Raw genomic sequence first — 27,588 nt, 5'->3', positions numbered from 1 at the left:
GTATATAATTCTTTCAAAACACTCAGGTATACTCAGGAAGAGTGAAGGAGCGTGAATAGTGCATTAACTTGCTTTTGGTATTTGAGTCAGAAATCTGTACTGGTGAGATTAAGCAGCACAGAACCCGCCTTTGCTCTACAGGGGCTCAAAGCCTAGTTGAGGAGACAGGACGCTCTGTCACAAGAATGGATGGGGTTGACTCTGACCCACCGCTGTGAAGATCAAGTGATGATGTGAAAGTCAGTCACATCCTACTCACACCTGCAGCCTGGACAAGCTGGATCTTCCTCCCAGCATTCACCACCAGGCTTGAAAAATAACTCAAAAGCGAGAGTGACAGTCACCTAATGGTTCATCAGCTGGTGATTCTCCATTCGACAGTCAAATGGAGGAAAGGAACCATTGGTTTGTCTTCTACATGGAAATCTTGAGTTTCACATGGACCCTCTGGCATAGTTATCACCCAAACCGAAACTGAGTGACACACACAACTTACCAAAAGGTTAAGTAGTCATGCCGTGGCTGAACAGAATTGAATCCTCAGCTGCACAGAGCTGACTAGTTGTGACACAGATCACATCCTCCTCAGCCATTTTCCATTTGGCAATTTTCCATCTGACCCGTGATGGAACACAACTGCTGATCCCTGGGCTGAAGCTCCCAGCTGGGGCTGACATTAGCATGAACAGAAATAGGAAGGAGCAGAGAACGGAAGGTTGGTGGTGGAAAATTGGGAGTGTGATGTTAAAAGAGTGGCAGAACGAATTGGGAGACCACCCTCATACCAGGGAGGGAGGGAAAACATAAAGGTACAGATGCTACATGGTGGTGGAGCTGTGAAAAGGAAAAGACCTGGATGGAAGAGAATGGTGGTTTAAAACTCACCATGGATGTTACGCTCTGTGACCAATGGACAACTAACACAGATGTTCCAATACACCAAATGTGTCTGGCTCAATCTAGGAGGACAGCTCAGAACACACCTGCTGGGTGTCCCTTGGCCACTGGGGCTGCTCCCCAAATTGAAAACTGAAGGCAAATCTGAAGCAATCAAGACAGAAAGCCAACAGTTGAGTTTTTGGCTGGGCAAACTTCTGTACTTCAGAGGAGCCAAGGGTCAGAAGAGATTAAGAATGAACAACCAATCAGCCTGTGTCACCACTGACTTGCTCAAGACATAGTTGGCTTATGAAAGAAACCAGGAGAGGGCTAGAGAAGTTAGGGTCAAGGGACTAGGTGAGAAAAACCACCCGAGAACATCAGGAGGAAGAGAGAAAATTCAGTTCCAAGAAATGAGAAAGAAATGAAAGAACTGGAAGCAGAGGGATCAGGCCTGGGATAATTAAGGCTGGCATCAACACAGGAAGGGAGGAAAGACGAGGCTGCCTATTTGAAAAGGCATGGAGATATTTCTCCTTCCAAAGATACAAGGTGGGGGTGGAGAGAAGAGGAGCAGATGGTTTGCGGATTCCTGGCTGGAATCCATGCCCTTGGTCGCTCCCTCTCACACTGATTCCAGGCTTAGCCATGCGGTCTGACCCACCCAAGAAGCTTTCTGTGAAAATGGCCCTAGAGGAGAGGCTACTCTCTGCCACAGGGGCTGCTTCTCTCTTATGTGCCAGGGATGCAGATGAGCCTCCACTCTGCCATGCAGGGAATGACAGGGCATCCGAAGGAGAAGGGGGCCCTGAAGCAGGATGCTCTCCCACTCTGCTGCTGATCACCCACCAGCCACTGCTCACCTGCCAGTGGCCACCAATGCACAGAAAGCAAGTGACCCCAGTGAAAATGGTGCTAACTTCAACACATTAGCCCCATGGGATATCACTGATGGCTCATACTTGAATGTGACTTGATTAACACGAACTGCAGCTCCGAAGTCAATATGTTAAGCTATTGAAGAACAAGTGAGGCTTTTTCAGTCTTAATAGCAGAGGATGAGGCTAGAGCAATAGCACAGCAGGTAGAGCATTTGCCTTGCGCATGGTTGACCCAGGTTCGATCCCTGGCATCAATATATGGTCTCCTGTACACCGCCAGGAGTAATTCCTGAGTGCAGAGTTAGGAGTAACTCCTGAGTATCACCGGGTGTGACCCAAAAAGCAAGAAAAGGAAGGAAGGAAGGAAGGGAAAATAGCATAGGAGGGGCTGGGGATATAGTTCAGTGGTAGAGGACTTTCCATGTATGTGTGAGGCCCTGATTCAATCCCCCACAATACACACACACACACACACACACACACACACACACACACACACACACCCCGAGTCAATCCTGTGTGTACTGAAAGATCCCAAAGCTGTTTTTATAAAAATCATTGCCTCTGCCTTCCTGTCTCTCAAACTAGTGTAAAGCAGGAATCACATAATGTGTGTTGATTATTATTACTATTATTGTTAGCTATCATTTGTCATGAGAGCATGGCAGTCAGAAATGTGGAGTTCCGCTTAATGTTTGTTTGGGGGTCACACCCAGCGATGCTCAGGGCTGACTCCTGGCTCTGAACCCAGGAACTACTCCTGGCAGGGGACCATATGGGATGCCAGGGATGGAACCCGGGTCAGTTGCATGCAAGGCAAATGCCCTGCCTGCTAGTATATCACTCCAGGCCATCACTGAAGAGTCTTAGGACACATTTTTGTTCTCTTTTGAGAACAGAAGAGTTCTCACACACATTTTAGCTTTTAGAGGTAGAAAAGTTGCCACTGAAGCTAATGTAGTATCTCTTAACTGGAGGGGTCATGTGGCCCACTTGGGGTCCCCTAGAACACCCCAAGGGGACTACAGGTGAAAATAATGTAACTTTGGGATCTTGGTGTGAGAGTAGCGGGACAACTGGTATGACAAGCAGGGCCACAGGAAACTCAGAAGGGACCACTGTTGGAAAAAGATTGAGAAAAACTGAAATACTGAAATACTGAGGATTTAGCAATACACTATTCCATGCTGCTGGAAAGGCGACATGGCTGGTACTCCAGCTTTATTAGGAATGTATGTGCTATAGCAAGAGAGACACCAAATTTACACACACACACACACACACACACACACACACACACACACACACACACCCTGCATTGATATCAACATGGGGAGAGTGATTAAAACCTGAACTATTTCCCTAAGTGTAGTCCTCAGTGCTTTCTAAGATGAGATACCTCTGCTGGGTGTGATCTTTGACACAAAAAAAGTGCAATTTTTTCCTCTAAAGTCTGCCACACATTCTTAGGATTCTCTTTAATGGTCTATCCATAGACTGTAGAGATAGGTTTAAAGAGGTTAAAGTCCTGGGGTGAGAGAGCTAGTATAGAGGTTAAAGTACTTAGAAGTTAAGGTGTTGCATTGCATGTTGCTGACCCCTTTTCAATCCCAAGCACTGCATATGGTCCCCTGAGCACTACCAAGAGTGACCCCTGAGCACATAGTAAGGAGTAAGCCCTGAATACCACTGATATAGCCAAAACCAAAAATAAAAAACTAAAGAGGCAGGTGGCCAACCCTGATTCCAGCCATGGCACCACCAGGTCCCTTGGGCGCTGTTTGGGAGCTACCCGTAGACAAATACACAGTAAAACAAATTTTTATAAGTGTGTAATACAGGCATATACATCTTTTTCCACTTCCCACATAGGTTTTTATTTGTTTGTTTATTCTTTGGGGGGGGGACACATATGGTGGTGCTCAGGGCTCACTCCTGACTGGGTACTCAGGGATCACCCCTAGTGAGCTCAGGACCACTGGGTGGTATCTGGGATCAAACTTGGGTTGGCCTCAAGAGCCCTACTCGCTATAATATCTCTCTAACCCATCACTTCCTACATTATTTTTTAAAACATCTTTTTTCTTTAGACTTTGTTTGTTTGGTTTTTTGGGTCACACTCAGCAATGCTCAGGGGTTACTCCTGGCTCTGCACTCAGGAATTACTCCTGGCAGTGCTGGGGGACCATATGGGATGCCAGGCATCGAATCTGGGTTGGCCGCATGCAAGGCAAACACCCTCCCCTCTATACTACCGCTCCGGCCCCTTAAAACATTTTTTAAAAAGCAAATCCATCATTAGGTCCAAAGGGAGATGGATTCATTCATATTTCTTTTCTCCTGAAAAAGCTAGCTGGGGAAATATTTCCAATCTTCTCCCAATGTATAAGGAATTTATGAACTGTTAAAGAAGAAAATCATTTTCTCTTTTATAAAATGTTTATTAGTATGTGAGAAATAAAACATAGCCCACTCAACACCTCCAAGACTGACGTAACTGGCAAAGGGGAGTCGGTACCCGAGAAAGGATGTGGGAAGCCTGCAGACCTGAGCAGAAGGTTGGAATCCCATTACAGCCTCAGAGGTCCAGCCCAGGTCACAGGTACCTGGGAGGTAGCTCTGAAGGCAGATAATAGAAATAGCGACCAGAATTCCTCCCTATTTCATCAGCTCAGGTCCCTTCTTTCTTGATCAATCCAAAGAAGTAAGTTTAGTCCCTGGAAAGGATGGCCTGGAGATCCCAAACAAGCAGGGAGACAGCTAAGAGAACAAAGGACAGTGGTGTGTGTGCTGAACCCAGAAAACCCTGGGCACTCTTTCTGGGGGACAATGACTAATAAAGACAATTCCTCACAGTTACTTAGGAAAACCCAGTGGCCACCAAGTTTTGGTGACCTGCGAGTATTTGCTCAAGTTCACAAGGTGTTGCTCTAAATCATGAATGGACAAGCAAACATAAATTTAAATTTAAAATTAAGTTAAAACAAAAAAACAACAAAACAAAACAAAAACAAAAAACAGGGCTGTACAGAAAGCTTTAAAATGACAGTTTCTGGGGGTCGACGAGCAGGTAGGGCTCTTCCCATCATGCAGTAAAGTCTGGTTCAATCCTGGTATCCCATATGGTCCCCTGAGGACCACCAGAAGTAATTTCTGAGTACAGAACCAGAAGTCACCCTTGACCATTGACAGGTATTACCCTCCACTTACCACCCCTCCACTCCCCTAAAAGACAGTTTTTTAAGAGAAGGAAGAGAAAAATCTTGTCACCTTGGTAGAAAGACAGAAAGCTATCAAACTGGGAATTGGAAAGATGAACAAAAATTTTCAGTAGATAGGTTTACAGTAAGTAGAGAAAAATTAGTGGACAAAGGACACAGAAGTATAATAGAGAAAAGAGGAAGAATCCAGCTCTAATTAAACATGAGAAACTAGAAAAACAGAAAATTAGAGGGGAAATGATAAAATGTAAAACAAAGGTCATTTTCCAGAACAGAAGTGACTGGTCCTTTACAATAAAGTCTCCTGTGAGAAAAATCTGGCATAATAAATAGCAAAATCCACACCCAAGGCATACATGACAAAAATTACAAAATATCAGAGGGAGAACTGTTCTCACAGTTAACTTCACACTAAAATATAGCATAACATCAGCAATCATAACAGCAATGTTGGAACCTTAGCATGCAACAAAGCAAATTCTTTACAACATTTGTCCTTATTTGCTTATACCCAGCCAAACTATCAATAAGATATAAGGCTAAGATAAAGACACTGTCAAGTGGCAAGACTATAAAATAGTGCTTCCCTCCTACAAACCTCCCGATTTTCTTGCTGCCAAATCTTCTCTTAAACTGGCTTTTCCTCACATGACTTAACGAGAGCTGGAAACTTATTTCTCTCTTTTCCACTGTCCACTTTTTGCTCCCTAAGTTCTACTCCATCTGTCCACTCTATAAGGTCTAGTTTCTTATTCACTCATGTGTAGTGTTGTAGATCAAACTCAGAGTCTCACTGGTACAAGAAACATACTCTATCACCAGTCATTCTCAGCCTTTGTCAGGTCAAGTTTTAAGCCACCACCTCCTTTAAAAGGATGTTTTGTTTTTGCCAGTTTTCCATCAAAACTAGCAAAAGAAACACTGCACATCAAAGATCAGCTTGCTGCCGCCTCCTGGCTCTTGTCTTGGGGTCTGTCTCCTCACTCCTGCACTGACTGCTACTACTTTCAGATCATATGCATCCACCAAGAAGAGAACCGTCTACCTAGACAGTTAACACTGATCCGTTCTACTAAGAATACAGCACTGAGCCCACCTCATCTCTCTTCTCACTCCTTCCACGACCCAACTTCCCAGACCATATTATTTTTGAAGAGTTAGAAAAGTAATAAAATAGCCTTTTAATGAAAGGATCAGGGCTAGCAAAGTGTCCCCAAAGCACAAATTTTACCTATGTGAGGTCCTGGGTTCCATTCCTAGCACCACACAGTCTCCCAAGTACTTCCAGGTTTGTCCCCTACAAAAGGTTTTTCAAAAATCCATGACTCAGCAGTTCTCCCCTCAGCTATACATAGGTAAAGGTAAAGGTAAAGGCCCTCCCGTTGATCATCGATTTGCTCGAGCGGGCCCAGTAACGTCTCCATTGGAGACTTTGTTGTTACTGTGTCTGGCATATCGAATACTCTCAGTAGCTTGCCGGGCTCTCCGAGAGGGGTGGAGGAATCGAACTCGTGCAGCTATACATAATACAGTAAAATATGTTCCTGAGAAATCCTGTACAAGGATGTTTATTAATGGGAAAGGGAGAAATAACCTCAATGCTCACCAACTTGTAAATGGATACAATATGGTCTGTACATGCAATGGGCTATTAGTTGGCAATAAAAGTGAAAGAAATGCTGATATAAGCTATAGCAGAAAAAAAAACACAGAAAACATTATGTAAATGAAAGTACCATCAAAACAGACCGCCTATAATGATTTCATTTCTATGCAATATCCACCATAGAAAAATGTTTCTGAGATTAAGTTAAATAGTGCTGGTCTGAAAAAAAAATAGTGCTTGTCTAGTGCAGTGGTTTTCAGCTGCTGGTCCTCAAACCTATGCCAGTCCACAGAAATTTCCTGCCAGTCTACAAAAAATATTATTGCCCCTCAACACATGATCTGTCCAATATATGTTATATCAGAAATGTTATACTGATATTTTTATTATAATTTTTTTTTTATTTCTGTCTGAGCCATCCACAATTTTTTTCTTCATCTATGTGTTGAATACCACTGGTTTAGAAGGTTGGAAAATGAGCAACTGCTAATTTAGAACATGAGATGGGAGAAGGGCAACGAAAATATTCTGAAGTTGATTGTAGTGATGACTGTACAACTCTGAATAACAAACCATTAAACTATCTTCACTAAATGTGTGATTACTTTAATAAAGTTGATACTTTTAAAATGGCTAATGTGAGGGTTAGGGATGTGACGTAGTAGTACAGTGGGTACCCACATGTATACGACAATCGGTTTGATCCTTACCACTGTCATCACCACAAAACAACAAGATCAATGTGGAAATAAATTCCTGTATCACTTGTCTTTAAGGCAACAACAAAAAGCAATATAGCTTAAAATGTAGGATTTATAAAATATTCTGTTAACCAAAACCAAACACTCTGGAAGTGGGATCATAAAACAGAGAGGTGTGAAGAAAATGCCTGGAAACCCATAACATTATAAACCAACAATAAATCAAAGAAAAAATTAAAATAAAGAAAATAGAGTAGGTTTTACTGACTGCTCAAATGCACTGGTTATGTAACCTTTTGAAGGTCACTTAATTTCAAAAGGCAATGTTCCTATTTTTTTGTTTTTTTTTTGTTTTTTGTTTTTTGTTTTTTTTTTTTTGCTTTTTGGGTCACACCCGGCAATGCACAGGGGTTCCTCCTGGCTCTGCACTCAGGAATTACCCCTGGAGGTGCTCAGGGGACCATATGGGGTGCTGGGAATAGAACCCGGGTGGGCCACATGCAAGGCAAACGCCCTCCCAGCTGTGCTATTGCTCCAGCCCCAGTGTTCCTATGTTTAATATATGTCAGTCCCCTTAATTCATCAATGCATTCTTAGGACAATTAATGGATAACGTAGCTCATATTTCTAAAGGGCTTGAATCTGTAAACATTGTGTAATCTGTAAGGTCAGTGAATTAAAAACGCTCACAAAGTCTGTTTGAGGGGATGCTGTGAAGTTATAAAATAAATGTAGAAACATTTGAATCTTTTCTTGTTTGTTTTGTTTTTTGGACCTCACCCAGCAGAGCTCAGGGCTTACTGCTGGCTTTGTGATCAGGGTTTACTCCTGACAGACTCCTGAGACCCTCTGGGATGCCAAGGATTGAATCCAGATCTACCTGCTGTACTAGCTCTCTGGCCCTCCAAACTTTTGATTCTTTAAAAATTCATATGCAAAATTTGTAAACTCTCTTAGTACTAAACATAAATTTTTAATCTTCCAGGAACCAGTTTGAAATAAGTCTTACAAAGGCACGATGACAGACAATAGGGAACAAAAGTAATCTAACAAATGAGCCAGCTCCAAGCCCTTTCCAGACCTTCTTCAAACATACTGCAATTAAGAAAGTAATTCTACCAAGCCAAGGTTTTAACACAAAATTATATCCTCCTCCTGTCTTCTTCCCCTAGTGAGAACTGAAATGATTGGAATACTTGAAGATTTAAATGCTGACCTAATTTCACCACCCCCTCCAAAAAAAAAACACCTTTATGTGAATAAACTATTTTCATTAAACAGTCAGCAGTCCTCCAATTATTTTACCTTTTTTAAAAAAATTATCATTATTTTTTTCATCTTTGATTTATCTATAAAAGCTACATCGTTTTAAGAAAAATAACATGAATTTGGCTAGATTTAGGGTGAGTATTTTAATTTTCACTAGGCTGGTATTTGAAAGTTCTATGTGCCTGTGTTATTTAACTCAGGACATAGAATATACAACACATACAAAATGTCCCAATCAGACAAGTGTAAACCTTAAAAAGCAACTTTATAAGATGTTAAGTTGTATGATGTCATAGGAATCTCAGAAACCGTTTAATTTGGATATGTGAAAATCACAGGAATAAATTAGTGCAAATAGCACACTCTTATTTCTGGAATCCAAACTGTTATTCTCTTCCTCGACTTTTCTTGGCACCTATTAGCTACACTGAGAACTGTGGTCACTTTATGTGCCATGTATTAGTTTGATTTCATCCCCACCTCATTATTTTATTCAAGCTTTGAAGTGTGTGGTGCAGGGCTTGAAACACAGGCTCGCTGTCTTTCTGCAGACAGCGCTCCGAACTCACTGACTGTCTGCAACTTCACGTCTGCTAACCAGCAGTTTCCTGGCCGTCTGCTGCTGCTGCCAACCTTCATGCAGCTCTCTGTTTGCGTCAGTCTGATGCTTCTTGGTCCCAGCTAGGTGTGGAATCAGTGTATGTCTCTGGCAATGGTCTCATTTCACTTGGCCTAAGTGCCAAGCAGTTGCATCCACGCAGTGGCACCAGAGGGGTTGTAAAAGTTGACTCTGGAGCAACCGAGTGGATGGTCACTGGACCACACCTGACTTCCAGCTGCCGGCTCCCCCTGCTGATGACCGCCTTGCAGTCAACACCAGGTCAGACCTGGAGAGGCCTCCCCCCAGCTGGGATAAGGACTTTGTTTGGATTCGAGGGAAGTCTGCTCTTTAAAAGTCAAAGTCTCCTGGTAGGCCCTGTGGGAAGCATCTGGCAGCCGCACGAGAGGGCATGCATATTACATAAGGGCTGCCCATACATTCAAGCCCATCTCCACTCCGCCATTCCCATAGCAACACACCCAGCCCTCACTCAGCTGATAGCAAGCAGCAGGCCCAAGCGGCTCAGGCGACATCTGAATTTTCTCAACATGAGCCACACAGGCCGTTGGCTTTTTTGTTTTGTTTTTAAATCTTCAGAGGGATAATACTTTCTCGAAGAAAACCAACCAGTCTGTGCAAATGTGGCCAGTGAGAAGTTACCAAGTTATATCACAAACTTGGAGAAGAATCTTTGAAATACCTGTGTTCCTTAACACACAACCAAGGCAAAACACCATGAACTAGCCAATCAGGTAACAAAAGATAAATAACTGCCAGTTCAGTGACTGCAGGAAATAAAAGAATCAAAATCATCACAATAAAAGCAAGGAAACACAGTCTGAGCTAAACTCCATTCTGAGATATGGTTTCCAGCCCCCATCCATATTGACATATTCTATTACTATGAGAAGGAGAAGAAAGTAGTCCCAGGAGAGGAGCTTTCTTTTGCAGGGAGCTCTCGAATGGTGCTCAGGAGGTCAGGGAGGGCAGCCTCTCACAGTGTCAATTATGATTATTTTTTATTATTATTATTATCTGGGGGCTGGAGCGATAGCACAGCAGTAGGGCGTTTGCCTTGCACGCAGCCAGCCTGGCCGAGCTGGGTTCGATTCCTCCGCCCCTCTTGGAGAGCCCGGCAAGCTACCGAGAGTATCTCGCCCGCACGGCAGAGCCTGACAAGCTACCCGTGATGTATTGGATATGCCAAACACAGTAACAACAAAGTCTCAAATGGAGACATTACTGGGCCTGCTCAAGCAAATCGATGAACAACAGGAGGACAGTGACAGTGATTATTATCTGGGGCTGGAGCGATAGCACAGTGGGTAGGGTGTTTGCCTTCCACGCAGCCAACATGGCCAACACGAGTTCGATTCCTCCACCCCTCTCGGAGAGCCTGGCAAGCTACTGAGAGTATCTCGCCCGCATGGCAAAGCCTGGCAAGCTCCCTGTGACGTATTTGATATGCCAAACACAGTAACAACAAAGTCTCAAAAAATGGAGACGTTACTGGGCCTGCTCGAGAAAATCGATGAACAACGGGAGGACAGTGACTGTGGACAGTGAATATTATTATCTGATGGGCTTGAGTGATAGCACAGCAGGTAGGGCATTTGCCTTGCACGCAGCCAACCCAGGTTCGATTACTCCATCCCTCTCGGAGAGCCTGGCAAGTTACCGAGAATATCTTGCCCACACAGCAAAGCCTGGCAAGCTCCCAGTGACGTATTCAATGTGCCAAAAACAGTAACAAGTCTCACAATGGAGACGTTACTGGTGCCCACTCGAGCAAATTATTGTCTGATGTGCTAGAGATTGAATCTCAGGACTCATACATGCAAAGCATGTGCTTTACCACTGGGCCACATCCTGGACACCCCCTCACTATGCCCCCTTTCCCCCCCAAATTCTCAACCAACTGGGTTGGTGGGTTAATGCAAAGGGTAGAGGCTGCAGTGCTGCTCAGGCCTGAGGTGTCAGAGATGGGGGGTGGGAGGCGCTTGTCAGTGCTCAAGGCCCTCCAGGGCTGCATTTTGATTTGGGGGAGTCTGCAGTGCCAAGGTGGGTGCTGGGATTCGAACTGGGGTCAACCACATTCTCTTTGGCCTTGAAAAAAAACACTTTTAATTTTTATTTTTTAAAAAATTGGGGTGAGGGCTTGGGGACCATACCTGGCAGTGCTCAGCGGCTATTCCTGGCTCTGTGCTCAGGAGAGATCTTTTGTGGGTTTCTGGGGATTTGAATCAGGGTTAGCCCCATGCAAGGCAAGAAGCTGTCCTGTTCTAGCTCTCTGGCCCCAAGGAACATTTTCAATTAATAAAATCTCTTGTTGCTCTGCCAACAACCTAATGAATCCCCTTTTTTTTAGGCTACAAGAAAACACTTATAAAATTCCCCCTGGAATGAGATATAGGGAGAGATTGTTCAAGTCTAAGGGGAAAAAAGTGAATAAGAAACAAGAAATACAAACATGAAACTGGAAGAAAGAAGGGATTTACTGGAATGATGGAGTCAGACTCGTTTTGTTATTAGAAAGCTTTTTGCGTGTGTTTTGGTGCAGAGAGGAAAACCTCTTACGAGTCTAAATTCCCCATACACCCACGAGACAAAGTTGCTTGAATTATAAAACAAAGGCAAACGCACTCTTCCCTACCACATGAGGCTTTTTCTCCCCAGGGAAGAAAGTCAGCTCCTTTCCTAGCATCTGTCTGACACCAGATGCTGAAACACCCCAAGAGACCAAGCTGGGAGAGACAGCCACAGGTGGGCAACTGGCACACGGATCCTGCACTGGGAGTGGACGAAGCCTGGTCTTACCTTGGCCTTTTCCAACTGGGCCTGGGCCTGGCGCTCGGCTTCTCTGCGTACTGCCTCGCGATCCTCCTCCAAAGAAACATCGGAATCCGACGGACGGCTGGTGTAGGAGTCTGCCGAACCCTGCAAAACAACATGTCCATTTTATTACCGACTTCCTCTCCACGCAGTGAGCCCCCCAAAAGTCTCGCTGACATGGCAGCTGTTTCCCCTCGATTGTGCCTCCAGTTCCTGAAAAGAAGTGGGAGATCATGGGGGGCAAACTCAGGGGGGCAAACGGCCCAGAAATCCAGAAACCCAAACCCAGGCTCAGGCTTGGCAGACCCGGTTGTTGGAATAGTTGTCCTGACCCTCTTACCTTCCCCTTCTAACCTTCCATCCCCATCGCTGTCCTTTGGAAGAGCCAGAACAAGTCCTTTTAGAGTGCAACCAGCTCCTTTGGTGCAGAGCTGGGCTGAAGGACAGACCTGGGTGTCAAGGATAGCTTCAAGAACAACGGACATGCTAATGCACAGCACTAATAGAAAGATGAGGCATGGAAAAATAATTTCAAAAAAAAAAAAAAACCCAAACTATAGAAGTCTGCTATAAACTTGAACTCTCCTAAATGTCACCTCCACGAGGTGACTCCTTTCAGCCCCCAAGCATCTCTTGGGCACCTTTTAATTCTACCTGATCATCTTTCACGGACACATCTTGAGAACCGCCCGCAGCAGCAGCCAGCCTCATTCAGCGTGTAAGCAACATGTTTGTAAATACCTTTCAAGAGACCTTTCAGAAACGCCGGAGACACAAGCGCCTTGGGAGTGGAGGCTGGGGGGTGGGGGGAGAGAATATCTCTCGGGGCAAATAAATCACAGCCTAAGAAAAGCAGCTGGGAAAGGCACCGGAGTCCTCCCCAGCAACCCTCCTCTCCTGCCATCAGCATCATCTCACCGAATCCACCGAGTCCCCCGCCAGCCGCGCTCTGCAGGCAGCACCCGCGGCGACCGCGAGCAAAGCATCCTCTCCCGCAAAGCCCAGCCCCGGCGCTTACACAGATGTCCGAATTCCTCAGCCTTCCTCCCTTGGCTCTTTTCAGAAGCCGGATCCAGGTGGCCTTCATGAGCCAGACGGCGCCTTTCTCGCCCGCAGCTGCAGCTCCGCCGGGCACCGGTCCTGCGCGCGCGCCGAGCCCAGGAGCACCCCAGCTCCGTTCCTATCCATGCTCCGGGCAAGCCCCTTTCTGCCTCCGGGGCTCGCGCTCCCGACCCCGGAGGACTCCAGTGCCCGGAGATGCCGTCTTTTCCCGGTTCCACGGGGTCGCACGTGGGGGAGGGGGCGTGGAGGAAAATAAAAACCTTCGGAAGCTTTTTTTTTTTTAAGAAGCAAGAGCACTTCAAGTGCACGCAAAAGCCAGCATCAACTAAACTTAAGGCATCTCCCAAGCCTTAATCTCCCATTTAACAATGGTCTTCCCGACTCTGAGACCCGCAAAGGAAATTGGCTGCAGGAGAACCTTAAAAAAATAAAATAAAACGCGGAGCCCTAAACCGAGGCAATGACATTTGCAAGTGCAAAGTTCAAGCCTTATCTCCGGAGATCTGGAGGGGGGGGGGGGAAGGGCGGAGGACGCGCTCAGCGATCTGGGCATGCTCCATAAGTAGCTTTTTTTTTTTTAACCCAGATGCTCACATCTCATTCTTAGTCTATATCATTGCCATTTTACATCTGGAAGTGTAAACAGCTGGAAAGGGCTCTTTGGCCCAAAGTAACAGGCACCTGGGACATGTTTGTTTCAGATGGGACATTCTCTTAAAGCATGCCATCTTTCTCTTTAATGATCCCTTTCCATGACTCTGATACAGAAAGTAGATATTATGCCATAAGACTCTACCTCCTTAAGAAATGCTATTATAGGGGTTGGAGCGGTAGCACAGCGGGTAAGGTGCTTGCCTTGCACGCAGCCCACCTGAGTTAGATTCCCAGCATCCCATATGGTCCCCTGAGCACCACCAGGGGTAATTCTTGAGTGCAGAGCCAGGAGTAACTCCTGTGCATCGCCAGGTATGACCCAAAAAGAAAAAAAAAGCCAAAAAAAGAAATGCTATTATATACAGTATTGGACAACAAAATTTTAAAAAAATTAAAAATCAAATAATACTCGTCGACCAGATAGCACTTTTGCTTGCTGGTGACTTCCCAAACATGGAGCTAGAGAGAGATTTGCCAGTTTAATTAGGCCATGGAAGTAATCACAGCTCTCAGCCGTGAGTTAACGGAGCTCAAAATGACTTAGAACTGCTTCTCCAACTGAGAAACTATCCTTGGAAAGAAAGTCCATGGAATATATCACAGTGTGAATTGTGATAACAGTAATTATGAAGACATTTCAAAGCTGGATTGATTTATGAGCTTAAGTCTCCTAAGACAGTTTAGTCCAAGCCCTTTTTATAAATAAGGTGCTTGAAGCTTGAGAAGATGCTTAGAATTTCCTGTGTTAACGGAATTTTAAACCTTATTGCAGAAGAAATACACACTTCTGGTTTTCTTGAACCTGTTAGCCTTGCGTTCCAAACTGTATTTATGTTTTAGTGTGGTGTTGGTGGGGAGGTTGGGGTGGAAGGGAGGGGTTGGCACTGGTCAACTGGGAAGTCACATAGTCACATGCAAATGGAAGGATTCTTCAGAAAACCTTCCTCAAGTTCCTCCTTCCCTCCCTTCCTTCTCAACTTTGGGCTAAGACCAGTCTTCATGACATACATGCAGAGCAGAAGTGTGAGTCGGGCATTAGCACAAAGGTTCTACATCAACTGCTGTATAGTGGCAGCATCATAAAGAAATGCATGAATCATTTGCACTGTTATGAAGTGAGTATATAATACACAGGCAGACAGTAGAAAATGCCTTACCATTTTTTATTCAAGAAAAACATCATGAGGGAGGGGAAGAATTTTCTACACAGATGCTAGGGGGTTCTTATTCTTTCTGGAGGGGTCCCTAGAATTGTGTTCTGGGTAGAACTGGACCTGGAAGCACCTTAGGAAGTACCTGAGGTCCCACTGTCAGGGGCCCATCAGCCTGCCAGAGGCTCAGGTAACACTTCTGTGAAGCTACAGAATTTCTGCCATTAAAAATCCCATAGTGAGGGACCAGAGAGAGAAGAATTTCTGCCATTAAAAATCCCATAGTGAGGGACCAGAGAGAGATACAGCAGGCAAGGTGCTTGCCTTGCACAAGTCCAATGTGGGTTCAATCCCTGAAACCACATATGGTCCCCCGAGTCTGTCAAGAGTGATACCTGAGCACAGATCTGGGAGTAAGCCCTGAGCACTGCTGGGTTGGCCCCAAACCAAAATAAAAATAAATTTTTAATTAAAAAAATTTTTTAAAGATTCTCACAGCGAGACCAATAATATACACAAATACATTGTGTACAATCTGGTTCCCTTTTAAACAAAATAAAATTTTGGAAAATTTATTTGCTAATAACCAGATATAATTTACATTATTGTCCTTTTGCAGGTTTAAATAATGAAACACTCTAAAACAGCCCCAGAGCTGGACTGGGGAGCTTGACAGCACTTCAGGCATGTGGAGACCCCAGAGCTCTCTCTCCAATACTGTTAGAATGGAAACTCAGAATATGCATTTTTGATTTTATAATTGGTTTCCAGAATGTACTTTAAAGAGATGATTTTGTGGATGGAATGTTTTTTAAAAATGCCCACTCTGTCTGCATTTGGGATGAACTTTCCTGTTCCCAGCTAAGAAAACACTGATTTTAGAAACTCCTGAACCAAACTAATAAGATTCCAACATGTGTGTGTGTGCTCCTGCATTGCTTGAGCATAAAGCCAAGTAATGATGAAGTTGCAGTGATGACCTATAAAAAAATAGGCTCTAGGAACTTTGGGCTTTGTCTAAAATTTCAGGTGCAGCCTAGCTGAATCTCAGTGTTCTGATCAGCCAATGTAATAAAGACCTCCTAGTTCCCTCACCATAGACTGTCTCCATGTGCTTGAGTAAGTGAACAGTGATTACAGCAATACCACAGGGTCCCCCAGCACCCCTCCCAGCAGCACCAGTTATAACTATGGTGTACTTGAGTATCAGTGGGGTTACGCCTTTGGTCCCCACAACTGCTGTGCATAAGCAATAGCAACACAACTGGGCCACAACATTCCACAATCCGGTCCCCAAAACAAAATAAGTCTGACAATAACCTTCTGAATCTCTGCAGGGATACATTACCCTTTAACAAATTCACAGCATGAGTTCTTACAAGTATGGCTTAAAGAAGGAACTGTATAATTTTTCCACTCTTTCTATCCTTAATAGTACATGTAATTTCAAAATACTGTTCAGTATAGAAGTTGCAGTATTCAGAAAAAAGACACACATATACACAGTGAGACAGTACAGGGTTTAAGGTACTTGTATGCATCCAACACTGGTTTGATCCTTGACATTAACTCTACAAGGGGTTACTCTGGCACACAGAGCCAGGTCTAGCCCTTGAGGCCAGTTGGATGTCACCCCAAAACTTCACTCCACCCCTCCAAGAAAAGAAACACACACACACACACACACTCGTTCTTCAATCCTGCTCCCCAAGATGGCCTCTATTCAAACAACAGGTGAGTCTCCAGACAGCCTGCATCTCTGGATGGAGTTTGGATAGATGGAGCTCTCTCAATAAGTGCCTAGCAATTCATCTCTTCCCTCTTGGGAGTATGAACTTCAGCAGTTAGAAGCCATAGAGTTAATTAAGCTTTTGCCTTTGGAACCATCTGGACTTTCTGGGTCATTCTGCCTCAAGTAGTCTTCAGCCAGGAACAGCTGGTAGCATTTCCATAAGCTCTAGAAAAGGTTCATTACAAGGTGCATCCTTCACCCCTCCGGTTCCTCCCCTGGGATCAGCCAGCCCTTTGCAGCCCTTGTCCTTGTTGATACAGGCGTGCTTAGCTGCTTGCGCTTCTTTTCTGTATCTACTCTTCTCATTCCTCCTTGTACAGTTCCAAATGCAAATTGCTCTGAACATTTATCCCTGGTCACCCACGATTTCTACTTTCATCCTAAGAACTCTCACTCCAAATAGGTGTTCCTGGCTTAGAGAAAAAATTAGTTTAATTGGATTCATTTATGCTTTTAAAAATACCTCTTCAATTCGCCTTTTTTTCCCCCTCCTGTATAAAAGGTGTCACCCTATTCTTTCAGCTCATTTCCAAAATGAGGTTTACTTTTCTTGATGCTGTACTCTACTCTTTCGTAATCATTTATTTTTCCAGGATTTTCTCTGTTTTTTTTTTTTTTTTGCAAGGGGAGGGGGAGCTTGGTTATGGTGGAGGTGAAGGATCTGGGCACCCAGCATTGCTCAGGGGCTACTCCTGGCTCTGTGCTCAGGGGTGGCTCCTGTCAGTGCTCCTGTGACAACAGAGTACCAGGATCAAATCAGGAATAACTGCTTACAAGGCAAAGATCTTAACCCCTGGTCTATCTCTTTGGCCCCTATTTTCTCATTTAAGTAAAAAAGTCAAGACTAATGAGCCTCTTCAGCGAGTGGTATCTTAGATCCCAAATTGTTCATTTATTCCTAGAGAGAAAATCTTCATATGCAGTCAACAGCAATAATTCTGAGAAAAATCAATTTCTCAGAGTGCTCCAAGATTGCCTTGAATTTAGAGGACTCTAGATAGCATACCAAAATCTGTAATATTTCAAAAGATCTCCTCATGGACAGGAAATTTAGATGAATTAAACTTTGGGGGATGAGGGAGATGAGATCTGGAGCTCTCAAGAAAATGAGTTGCTGGAGCCAGAGAACTAGTGCAGTGAATCAAGTCCTTGTCTTGCACTCAGCCAACCCTGGTTGAACCCCACCACTAGTGATCCCTGAGCACAAAGGGAGGAGTAAACCCTGAGCACAGCTGAATGTGGCCCAGAAGCAAACCCAAAAATAATTTTTAATGGTACAGAGGATTGTGATAAAGCACATTTCCATTTATATTGCATACTTTACTTTGTGACTGTCCCATAATTATTATTCAAATCCATATTACAGTAAAAATCTCAAATGTAATTTGCCTGCTATTTGGCCTAATGTGCAAATATTAACAGAAGTGGTGGCAATAAATCTATGCAAGCGTGTCCCTGTGTGGTACTTTCATGATTATGCAAAAGCTGAAAAATTAGGTGCCGCCACAGGACTTGAGAGATAGTAAAATAGTTAAGAAGCTTTCTGTGTCTGCAACCAAGCCTGGTTATATCCTCAGCATAAGACGTATTCTCTGTGTTCTTCTAAACAGTGCAAGGAGTCATCCTTGCACATTCAGGAAAGCCCTGAGCACCTCTGGGTATTGACCTCCCCCCCAAAAAAAACCCAGAAAACAACAAAATTAAAATACTAGTTGAAATTTTCTCAAGAGCGAAAGAAAATTCACAAACATTGTATAATACTCTTATGTACTGATTTAAGATTTTCTATATTCTAGTCTCTTAAACTGAGCTCTCAGATTGTGAAAATGAATGTGGGGTCATTTTAAAAGAAATGTATTGATGATTATCAGAAAATATCTGATTTGTATAGGTATATTTACTGATAATCAATCAGAAATACTTTCTTTTTAAATGACCCCACAGTCACTTTCACAATCCCCCAGGGATTTTATATATATACACCTATAGTCCAGGTGGAATTCTTTTTTTTTTTTTTTTTTTTGCTTTTTAGGTCATAGCCAGCGAAGCTCAGGGGTTATTCATGGCTCTGCACTCAGGAATTACTCCTGGTGGTGCTTGGGGAACCATATGGGATGACAGGGATCGAACCCAGGTCGGCCACGTGCAAGGCAAATGCCCTACCCCCTGTGCTATTGCTCTGGCCCCCCAGATGGAATTCTTAAGTGAAAGGATTGTGAGTGGAAAAATGTTTATGAAATCTTTTACTTTTTAAATAATTAGAGAGATCTATTTATTAGTATAAACTTAAGTATATGAAAAATGCTAATTTTTAACGAATGTCCACAGTGTACACATTCTATGCTGATTCACAATATTTACATGATTTAATCCCTATCTCCATTTTTACTGATTAAAGAAATGAGACTTTGAGAAATAACCTAATTACAAAGTTAATAATCGATGGAGATAATTCACTTCGATTAATTTAAGTTTAGTCCCACATATGCATCAGTTTATAAAAATAAAAGCTAAAACAAATTTCTTCAAGTAACTGATGGACTTACTAACTGAAAAATAAATAATTTTCTGTCTGCCAGGCATATATATATATATATATATATATATATATATATATATCTCGCCATCCTAAGGCTCACAAAGCATCTCAATGATGTTCATAGTCCACATTCTTACCCCTAGCTTTGCTAGATTCGGCACCTTCCAACCACCAGTGCACACTTCATATACATCTTCTCACATTCCCCAAATTTACTTTCCCAAAAGGAAAAATGAAGGTCCAGTAAGAGCTCAATGATGCTGATAATTTCTATATATCAAGCAAATCTGCTTTGTGGGAAGGATTCAAAGTGCTGAGGACTATCCTGATGTTTCTTCACTTCAGAATCTCAGAAGGATAAAGTGCTTCCCTACAATGCAGGGGCCATTAGTAGAATAGGAAAACAACAGAAGTCAGGAAACCAGCTCCTGACATTTTCCTCGCTCCTCTGAAAAGGGACCTCGCTTCTCACAGCTGCCCTCAGTGGTCTCTGGGGCGGCTAACCTTGCCTGAAGCTGGCTGGAATTCAAGTCCATCTGAGTCACTTTTCAGTTCAACAGAAACTGTTGCTAGGTTTTAAAACCATGGCCCCAAAAGTCTACTTGATGTGGCCCTAGAGGAGTGGGTGACCTGACATCAATGAATTAGGTTAGTGAAAATAGAATAACTCTCTTGCACTCAGTTTGCAGGAATTGCTTTTTTGCAGAAGCAGCAAACATATGCAAACTGAATTTTGCAAAGAAAAAACAACAAGCAGAAACACACACACACACACACATGCGCACGCACGCACACACACACACACACACACACACATACACACACACACACTTCCATACACTCTTTCTGGTTCTGTCTGTCTCCTCTGTATCTCTTGCTGCAAGCAGAACCTAAAATCTGTTACAGAAAGCACATCATTCCCTGTAAAGCCAGGTACTATTCTATTCTCCCCTACCCCAACTCACCCATTACTCTTTTATTTTCCTTAAGAAAAACAATATAGAAGTTTCTGGTCCCTTCTTTTTACCCTTGTAAAAGTTCTCTAAAACTAAGAGGAACTGAGAAGGGAGAATCCAATCCAACTCCTACCTCCTGGCATTCTGGGAGGTTTTGTTTGTTTGTTTGTTTTTTGCTTTTTTGGGTCACACCCGGTGATGCACAGGGATTACTCCTGGTTCTGCACCCAGGAGTTACCCCTGGCAGTGCTCAAGGGACCATATGGGATGCTGGGAATCAACCCAGGTCAGCTGTATGCAAGGCAGACCCCTACCCGCTGTGCTATCACTCCAGTCCCACCTCCTGGCATTCTGACCTGCAGTAGAAGTCTTTGCTTACAGCTTGTCAAAGACTGGTGACTAGGATTACCCTTTCTGGTACACCAGGCACACCTCTGGCTTCATTTTCATCACGAATACAGAAACTATTGTAAAAAGTGGTCACTCGGAGCTGTGACTAACCCCCATGTCTCTAAGAGTAACATATATATAGTAAAATATTTCTAAAACACAGTAACAACAAAGTCTCCAACGGAGACGTTACTGGGCCCGCTGGAGCAAATCGATGAACAACGGGAGGGCCTTTACCTTTATGTTGACTGTTCCTAACACATAGAGAAGACTCTGTCCAGTAGTTGCAAAAGAAACATTTTTTGAGCAGGGATGTGGCTCACTGGGAGAAAACCCGATGTCAAGTCCTGATGCCACTGAAGAGCATATTTTTTGAGAAAGTTAAATGAGGTGAGAAATTGCAGTATTATCTTGAATTCTGGATTTTCAGCACAGGGTGAATGATTTAATTTCATCATTACAACTCTGTGCATGTACAAGTAAAGTTTTTGGTTTGGTTTGGTTTTTAACTAATTCGGAGATTGTGCTGGAGGGCAAGCACTTTGCATAAGAGAAACTTCACTTTTCAGTCATGAGAACGGAAATGATTAGATGAAAACCAGAAAAACAGTACTAGGAAGAGTGGGACTTTCTCAAACATTTCCGGGAGGGAAATCTAGTAAGATGAGGGAAAGGAGTGAATGAACTGACCTAGGAAACTGTGGTACAAGAATCCAGAGTGGACAAAAATATTGTCAGAATCTCTGCCTGGACAGCATGAGTCTAGCTTGAGTCTTTCTACTGATTGTTCCCAACAGCACAAAGGGCCCAGTTTCTTCTGCCCAAGGAAATCCTGCCTTGACTCTATTTTCTCCACCAGCCTACACGTCATTTCTCTGCTCTTCTTTGTTTAAGTAAAAAATGCCAACACTCCAATTCTCATCCATTCCTCACTTAATTTTACTCTCATTCAACCATCAGCCAAAATCCCGCAGCAAAGTCACCAGTGAAATATGGCAAAATCCAACGGTCATTTCTCAGTAGTCATCATCCCTACCCTTCCAGCAGTATCTAGCCTGATGATTTAATACCATTCCCCCTCCTCCACTGATGTGCTCTAGTTTGCTTCCCCACAAAAGCTTCTCCCCACAGGGCCCTCTTCATCTTCACCTTCTCCTTCCAGTCTCGTCTTTGCTTCTACCCATCCCCTTTGTTCTCTCTCCTCACGCACAGCTTTCTTTTGCTCCCAACTCACTAGCCTCCTTGCTGCTCCTCGCAGATATCTTCCCAGGTTTCCCCCACCCTAACTCAATCACTGCTGAAACTGGCCGGCTTGACTGGGACCCTGCTATTTATGACTGTAATTCCCAATACACTCCAGTGTACCTCATCATGCCGCATCTCTCTTTATCTTCTAACATTGAGTAGAAGTTACTTATTAGGCTAATTGGTTAGTGTCTAATCCTCTGAGAGAACATAGCCTTCACAGGAGCAGAGATATTTCCTGCTTCATATATCATTTGTTCCAAATGCCTTGAATAGTACATGGCACAGGACAAGACTTGTGGTCAATTTTTTTTTTTGGCTTTTTGAGTCACACCCAGCAATGCTCAGGGGTTACTCCTGGCTCTGCACTCAGGAATCACTCCTGGCAGTGCTTGGGGGACCATATGGGATGCCGGGGATTGAACCTGGGTCAGCCTCGTGCAAGGCAATAGCCCTACCCACTGTACTATCGCTCTGGCCAGAGAACATGTGCTCTAGTGATTGACTGACAGGGTTTCCAATGTCCATTTACCAGCTGGGGCTGGGGCTGGAAGTGTCACTGACTAGCCCCCCGAGGGTACAGAAATGCTCATCACTAGCCTAGGGGAAGACACAATCGTCAAAACTTGAAGTTCTGTTTCTATGGGATGTATAGTTCAGTTTCTATTGGATGTGTATCACTTTCACACCATTATAGAGTCAAAAAAATAGTTCTGTCAAATCATTACAAGTAGAGACCATCTGCAGTTGCACCTTTTCATTTCAGGCACTGAAAGTTCCAATCCCGAAACTGCTAATGACTCATCTCATGGAAAAGCAGAGCAAGTCCTGTAAAGATTCCCAGGCTAAAGGGCTCTTGGCAAAAGATCTAGGTTAAATTGAGACGTCTTGAAGAATATTCTGGACCATGTTTGTATAGATGGTCAAAAAGACAATGCGCTTATACCATACTGCATGACTACATGCTGTTGATTCTCCTGTTAGCCCCTACAGAGTTTACATTTCACAGTAGAAAATCTAACTTAAACATACAACTAGTAGAAAAATAGCATGCTGTATAACATCAAGCTAGCACAGGAGACAGATACTGTGCATGGCAAATTTGGATAGTATATTCAAAAGGCCTTTAACTCAATGGACAAACATAAAACTATAGAACATATTATTTTTTTGAGGGGGAGGTCACATCCAGCGATTCTCAGGTGTTATTCCTGGCTCTGCACTCAGGAATTTACTCCTGGAGGAGCTTAGAAACCACATGGGATGCCGGGATTGAATTCAGGTCTGCTGTGTGCAAGGCAAACACCCTACCCACTGTACTATCGCTCCAGCCCCTCTCTCTGGAACATTTTAATGGGCTCAATTCTACTGAACACATAAGATGACAGGCCTCCCACTAGCCTTCCTTGAGTGACAGGGCAATTGATGAATCTTGACTTCTGCTTGCCAGGATGAATTCTCCTGAGTAGCAATGAACAGTCAAGCCATAGATATTAAGGAAAGACACCACATTGAGTCCTCCAGGGACACAGACAGTTGCAAAAAGCACAGAGCTTCAATTCCTTTGTGACTTTACCATGTAAAATGTTCTGTAAAATGTTCTTTGCTCACACAGCAAAGAATATTTTACATGGTAAAGTCATTTATTACCTCTGACTGATGACAGTAAGATATAAATAGATGAAAACAATACTTATAAAGAGATATTTCACCCCTCAAATCAACTAGTCATGAGCATCTGGAAAAAAATGTCCTGCCTCACTAAATTAAACATAATCCTGTTTCATGGCTGCATTAGTATTTTTTTTTGCAATGAACCAATTCCCTGTGTTCCAAGGATATAAAAAATAACAGTTCTCTTGACTTCATACACTACTTCCTTTTGGGGTGGGGTGAGGTGAATAGAAAGGTATAATGGAAAGTAGAAGGGAAAGGAAAGAAAAGTTACTAAGAGTAACTTAGTGTAGAACTAAGCCAACTTCATGTATCTCTTTGGGGGCAAACTTGTTATTTTCATATATATATATACATACATATGTGTACATACATATATATTAAGATTAATATGTATCTACACTAAAAATTTTATTTTAAGAACCTAAGAAAAGTTTAAATCATGAAACAATAGTTCTAATAGGCTGTCACACAATTCTGAAAAATAGCTTTAAAAGACAAAAGAGCTCTAAGGCTCTTTTGTGATGTTTTTGTTTGGGGGGGTCACCCCTGGCTGTGCTGACACCTGGCTCTGTGCTCAGGGGTCACTCCTGGTGGTGCTCTGGGGACTAACTGCAGAGTTGGGGATCAGAGTCAGCAGTATGCCAGGTAAGCACTAAGCCTTCTTGATTATGTCTCCAGCCCTGTAATCTGGTGGTGCTCAGAGGCTACTTCTGGCTCAGAGCTCTGGAATCACTCCTGGGGTGCTCAGTAGACTATGTGAGACTGGAGATCAAACTCAGGACTTCAGCGTGTGTGCTCGGCCCACTGAGCTATGTCTCTAGTCCCTGTAATCATTTTTTTAAAAAATATTTTTTAAATTTTATTTATTTAGTTTTATGAGTCACACCTGGCGATGCACAGGGGTTACTCCTAGCTCTGCACTCAGGAATTATTCCTGGTGGTGCTGGGGGACCGTATGGGATGCTGGGAATTGAACCTGGGTCGGCCGCGTGCAAGGCAAACGCCCTACCCGCTGTGCTATCGCTCCAGCCCCCCCCCCCAGGTTCGATTCCCAACATCCCATATGGTCCCCTGAGCACTGCCAGGAGTAATTCCTGAGAGCAGAGCCAGGAGTAACCCCTGTGCATTGTTGAGTATGACCCAAAAAAAAGCAAAAAAAAAAAGTAAAAAAGTAAAACGCAGAATCATATTTATGTATATTTACATATTATATGCATATATTATGTATATTTATATACTATAAAATACATTATGGATGCATATATTACATGTATTTATATATTATAAAATATTATGTGTGTTATGTATATGCATAATTATGCCTATTTATATATGGTATATAAAATACATATGCATATGTATTTATATATAAGTGCTGGGAGTATGCAAAAATAATAAAAAATACAGGACTGCAAAAAAATTTTTTTTTTTTTTGCTTTTTGGGTCATACCGGTGATGCTCAGGGGTTACTCCTGGCTCATGCACTCAGGAATTGCTCCTGGCGGTGCTCAGGGGACCATATGGGATGCTGGGAATCGAACCTGTGTTGGCCATGTTGGCTGCGTGCAAGGCAAATGCCCTACCCGCTGTGCTATCGCTCCAGCCCCAGAACTGCATTCCTTTTTATTTTATATTTTTTTAACCTGGAGGGTCTGCAATGTGCTTTTTTTTTAGAACTAGAAATAGAAGTAAACAAAAGTAAGAATGCTTTCTCGTTGCAATTGAAATGCCTAACCAAATACCCTGGGCTGGAGCGATAGCACAGCGGTAGGGCGTTCACCTTACAAGCGGCCAACATGGCCGACCCGAGTTCGATTCCTCCGTCCCTCTCGGAGAGCCCGGCAAGCAACCGAGAGTATTCGATATGCCAGACACAGTAACAACAAAGTCTCCAATGGAGACGTTACTGGGCCCGCTCGAGCAAACCAAATACCCTGAGTTATTTTTGGCATTACAAAATAGAAGAATTGGACTTTCATTTTTTCTCTAGTTGGTTGATTTAACATTGATAGCTTTTTGCAGATAGGGCATTCAGGTGAATGCTGGTCTTCTGAAAGATCATTTACACACATTAGAAAAAAAAAAAGAAAATGTTAATGTGGGGATTATTATCATCAGGTAAGAAATAGGAACTAAAAGTAATTATACAGGAGATGTTAACATTTTAGAGTATCACATTTCTCTGTAGAAAAATGTCTGCAAATGATTCTTTCAGCTTTCCATGGGAACATTCTGCTGTTCTCCTGTGGTCACTCGAACAATTTATAGGTAGTAGGTTAAATACTTAAGCAGGCCAAATGACTTAATAGTTTGGTAGTAAATTATTCATATGCTGCTCTAAATGTCTAAGCTTCCAGAAAGATACTACATTGGATCAGAGATCCTTAATAGAAAAAGAGGCGACAGGACCAGGGATTTGGCTGGAGAAGCACCCAAAGCACCCGTGGTAGGAGCAGTTAGTAATAAAGAGAGGTCAAGTACCTTACTGACCTCCTGTAGTTAATGCATCCTTCCAGAGCTCCCCGCCTGCAGGAGGCGATGTGGGAAATGGTGTAACAGTGGCAGAGGGGTCATGCACATCTGCATTTAGACAAAGGCAGCAAGGTTCCATGGTTTCCCTGACAATGAGCTGCTTCTGACTACACTCACGGGAGAAAGTCCAGACTGCATGGAGAACACGCTACTAAACGCCTGATAGAGCCAGCTGCTAGAGAGTATTCGTGTCCTATTTCCTGTCTCATAAGAACTGGGGGGCAGTGGGGGTGGGGAGTGATGGGAGGGAACCCGTGGGCACTGGTGCTGGGAAATGTACACTGGGGGAGGAATGGGTGTTGGAATACTGTATGACTGAAATCCAATCATGAACGGCTTTGTAAGGGTCTAACTCACAGTGATTCAATAAAAAAAGTAAAATCAAAAAAGAAAATATGCATAAACTCAGTGTTACATTTATGTGTTGTGTACATATAGTGTTATATGTTTGCAGTAACATTCTTTTGCACAATATACTCAAAGCCCTTGTAGCAAATGTAGAATATTTTCCTTTCTTCTGATTAAAAGTATTTTATTGTTCATGTTCACTAAAGGCCAATTAAAAAAATAATTGGGGGGGGGGAGAGGTAGGCAGGTTCCCAAACAGTGCTCAGGGGACAGGAGAAGGGTTACTCCTGGCAATTCTTGGCCACCCAGGTGGCACTGCAAAGCTAGGACTTTTGGTCCCAGAGTATAAGATAGGGAGGAGAAGGAAAGAAATGGAGTGAAGGGGAAGGGAAGAGAGAGATGTAAATCAGCAGGGGAAGGGGTCTTGGGGGTCTCGATGGAGTTACGGAATGATACAACTAAATATTCAAACCACAGAATCAAGAACTCTGAAATCACAAGACCCCAACTTTATGTTTTCGTTTTGGAGCTGCACCTGGTGATGCTCAGGGGTTACCCCTGGCTCTGCACTCAGGAATTACTTCTGGAAATGATCTGGGGACCACATCGGATACTGGGGATTGAATCCGGGTCAGCCACGTGCAAGGCAAATGCTCAACCTGTTGTACTATCACTCTGGCCCATGAGATCTAAACTTTAATAACCAAATTTTAAAGGTGCCTGTCAAGAAGGCAGGCTGGGGTTGGAGGCAGGAAGGTAGAAGGGGAAGCCTGGGAACAGTGGTGAAGGGAAGTTGACACTGGTGGTGGGGTCGGTGATGGAACATCGTACATCCAAAACCCAACTATGATCTACTTTCAGTCCGCATCTCCCATCCTGAGCAGGCCTCCTAGTACCCTTTACTTTGTGATCTCTTCTCTATCTGAGCTGCCTTTTTCTCCCAGCATGCGAGGCCGGTTTCTAAGCTATGGTTTCTACCTCTATTGCAAACCACAACACCCAATGGGGGGGGGGGGGAGAGAGAGAGAGAGAGAGAGAGAGAGAGAGAGAGAGAGAGAGAGAGAGAGAGAGAGAGAGAGGAGAGAGAGAGAGAATGCCCTGCCACAGAGGCCGGGCGGGGTGGAGGGGACGGGGTTGGAGTGGTGGGAGGGATGCTGGAACCATTGGTGGTGGAAAATGGGCACTAGTGGAGGGATTGGTACTCGACCATTGTATGACTGAAATTCAAGCACGAAAGTTTGTAAGTCTGTAA

The 27,588-nt window shown here is 43.5% G+C and overlaps 1 protein-coding gene across 7 annotated transcripts in view; it reads right to left on the bottom strand.

Moving 5' to 3' along the window:
- CACNB2 (calcium voltage-gated channel auxiliary subunit beta 2) overlaps positions 1–27,588 on the bottom strand; it is a 342,926-nt gene that overhangs the window by 86,598 nt on the left and 228,740 nt on the right. For 5 of the 7 annotated variants that reach the window (XM_056114501.1, XM_056114504.1, XM_056114502.1 and 2 more), the window contains one exon: positions 11,976–12,095. In XM_056114501.1, coding sequence (XP_055970476.1) covers positions 11,976–12,095 — 120 coding nt within the window. Of the gene's footprint in view, positions 1–11,975; positions 12,096–13,008; positions 13,182–27,588 lie in introns of those variants that run through there. The other 2 variants (XM_056114505.1, XM_056114508.1) reach the window with 1 other exon arrangement.

Source organism: Sorex fumeus, unplaced genomic scaffold (genome assembly GCF_029834395.1).
Source record: "Sorex fumeus unplaced genomic scaffold, SorFum_2.1 ptg000026l, whole genome shotgun sequence".
Lineage (NCBI taxonomy): Eukaryota > Metazoa > Chordata > Mammalia > Eulipotyphla > Soricidae > Sorex > Sorex fumeus.
Note: the sequence above shows the minus strand (reverse complement) of the source record. Positions and strands in the feature narration are given on the sequence as shown.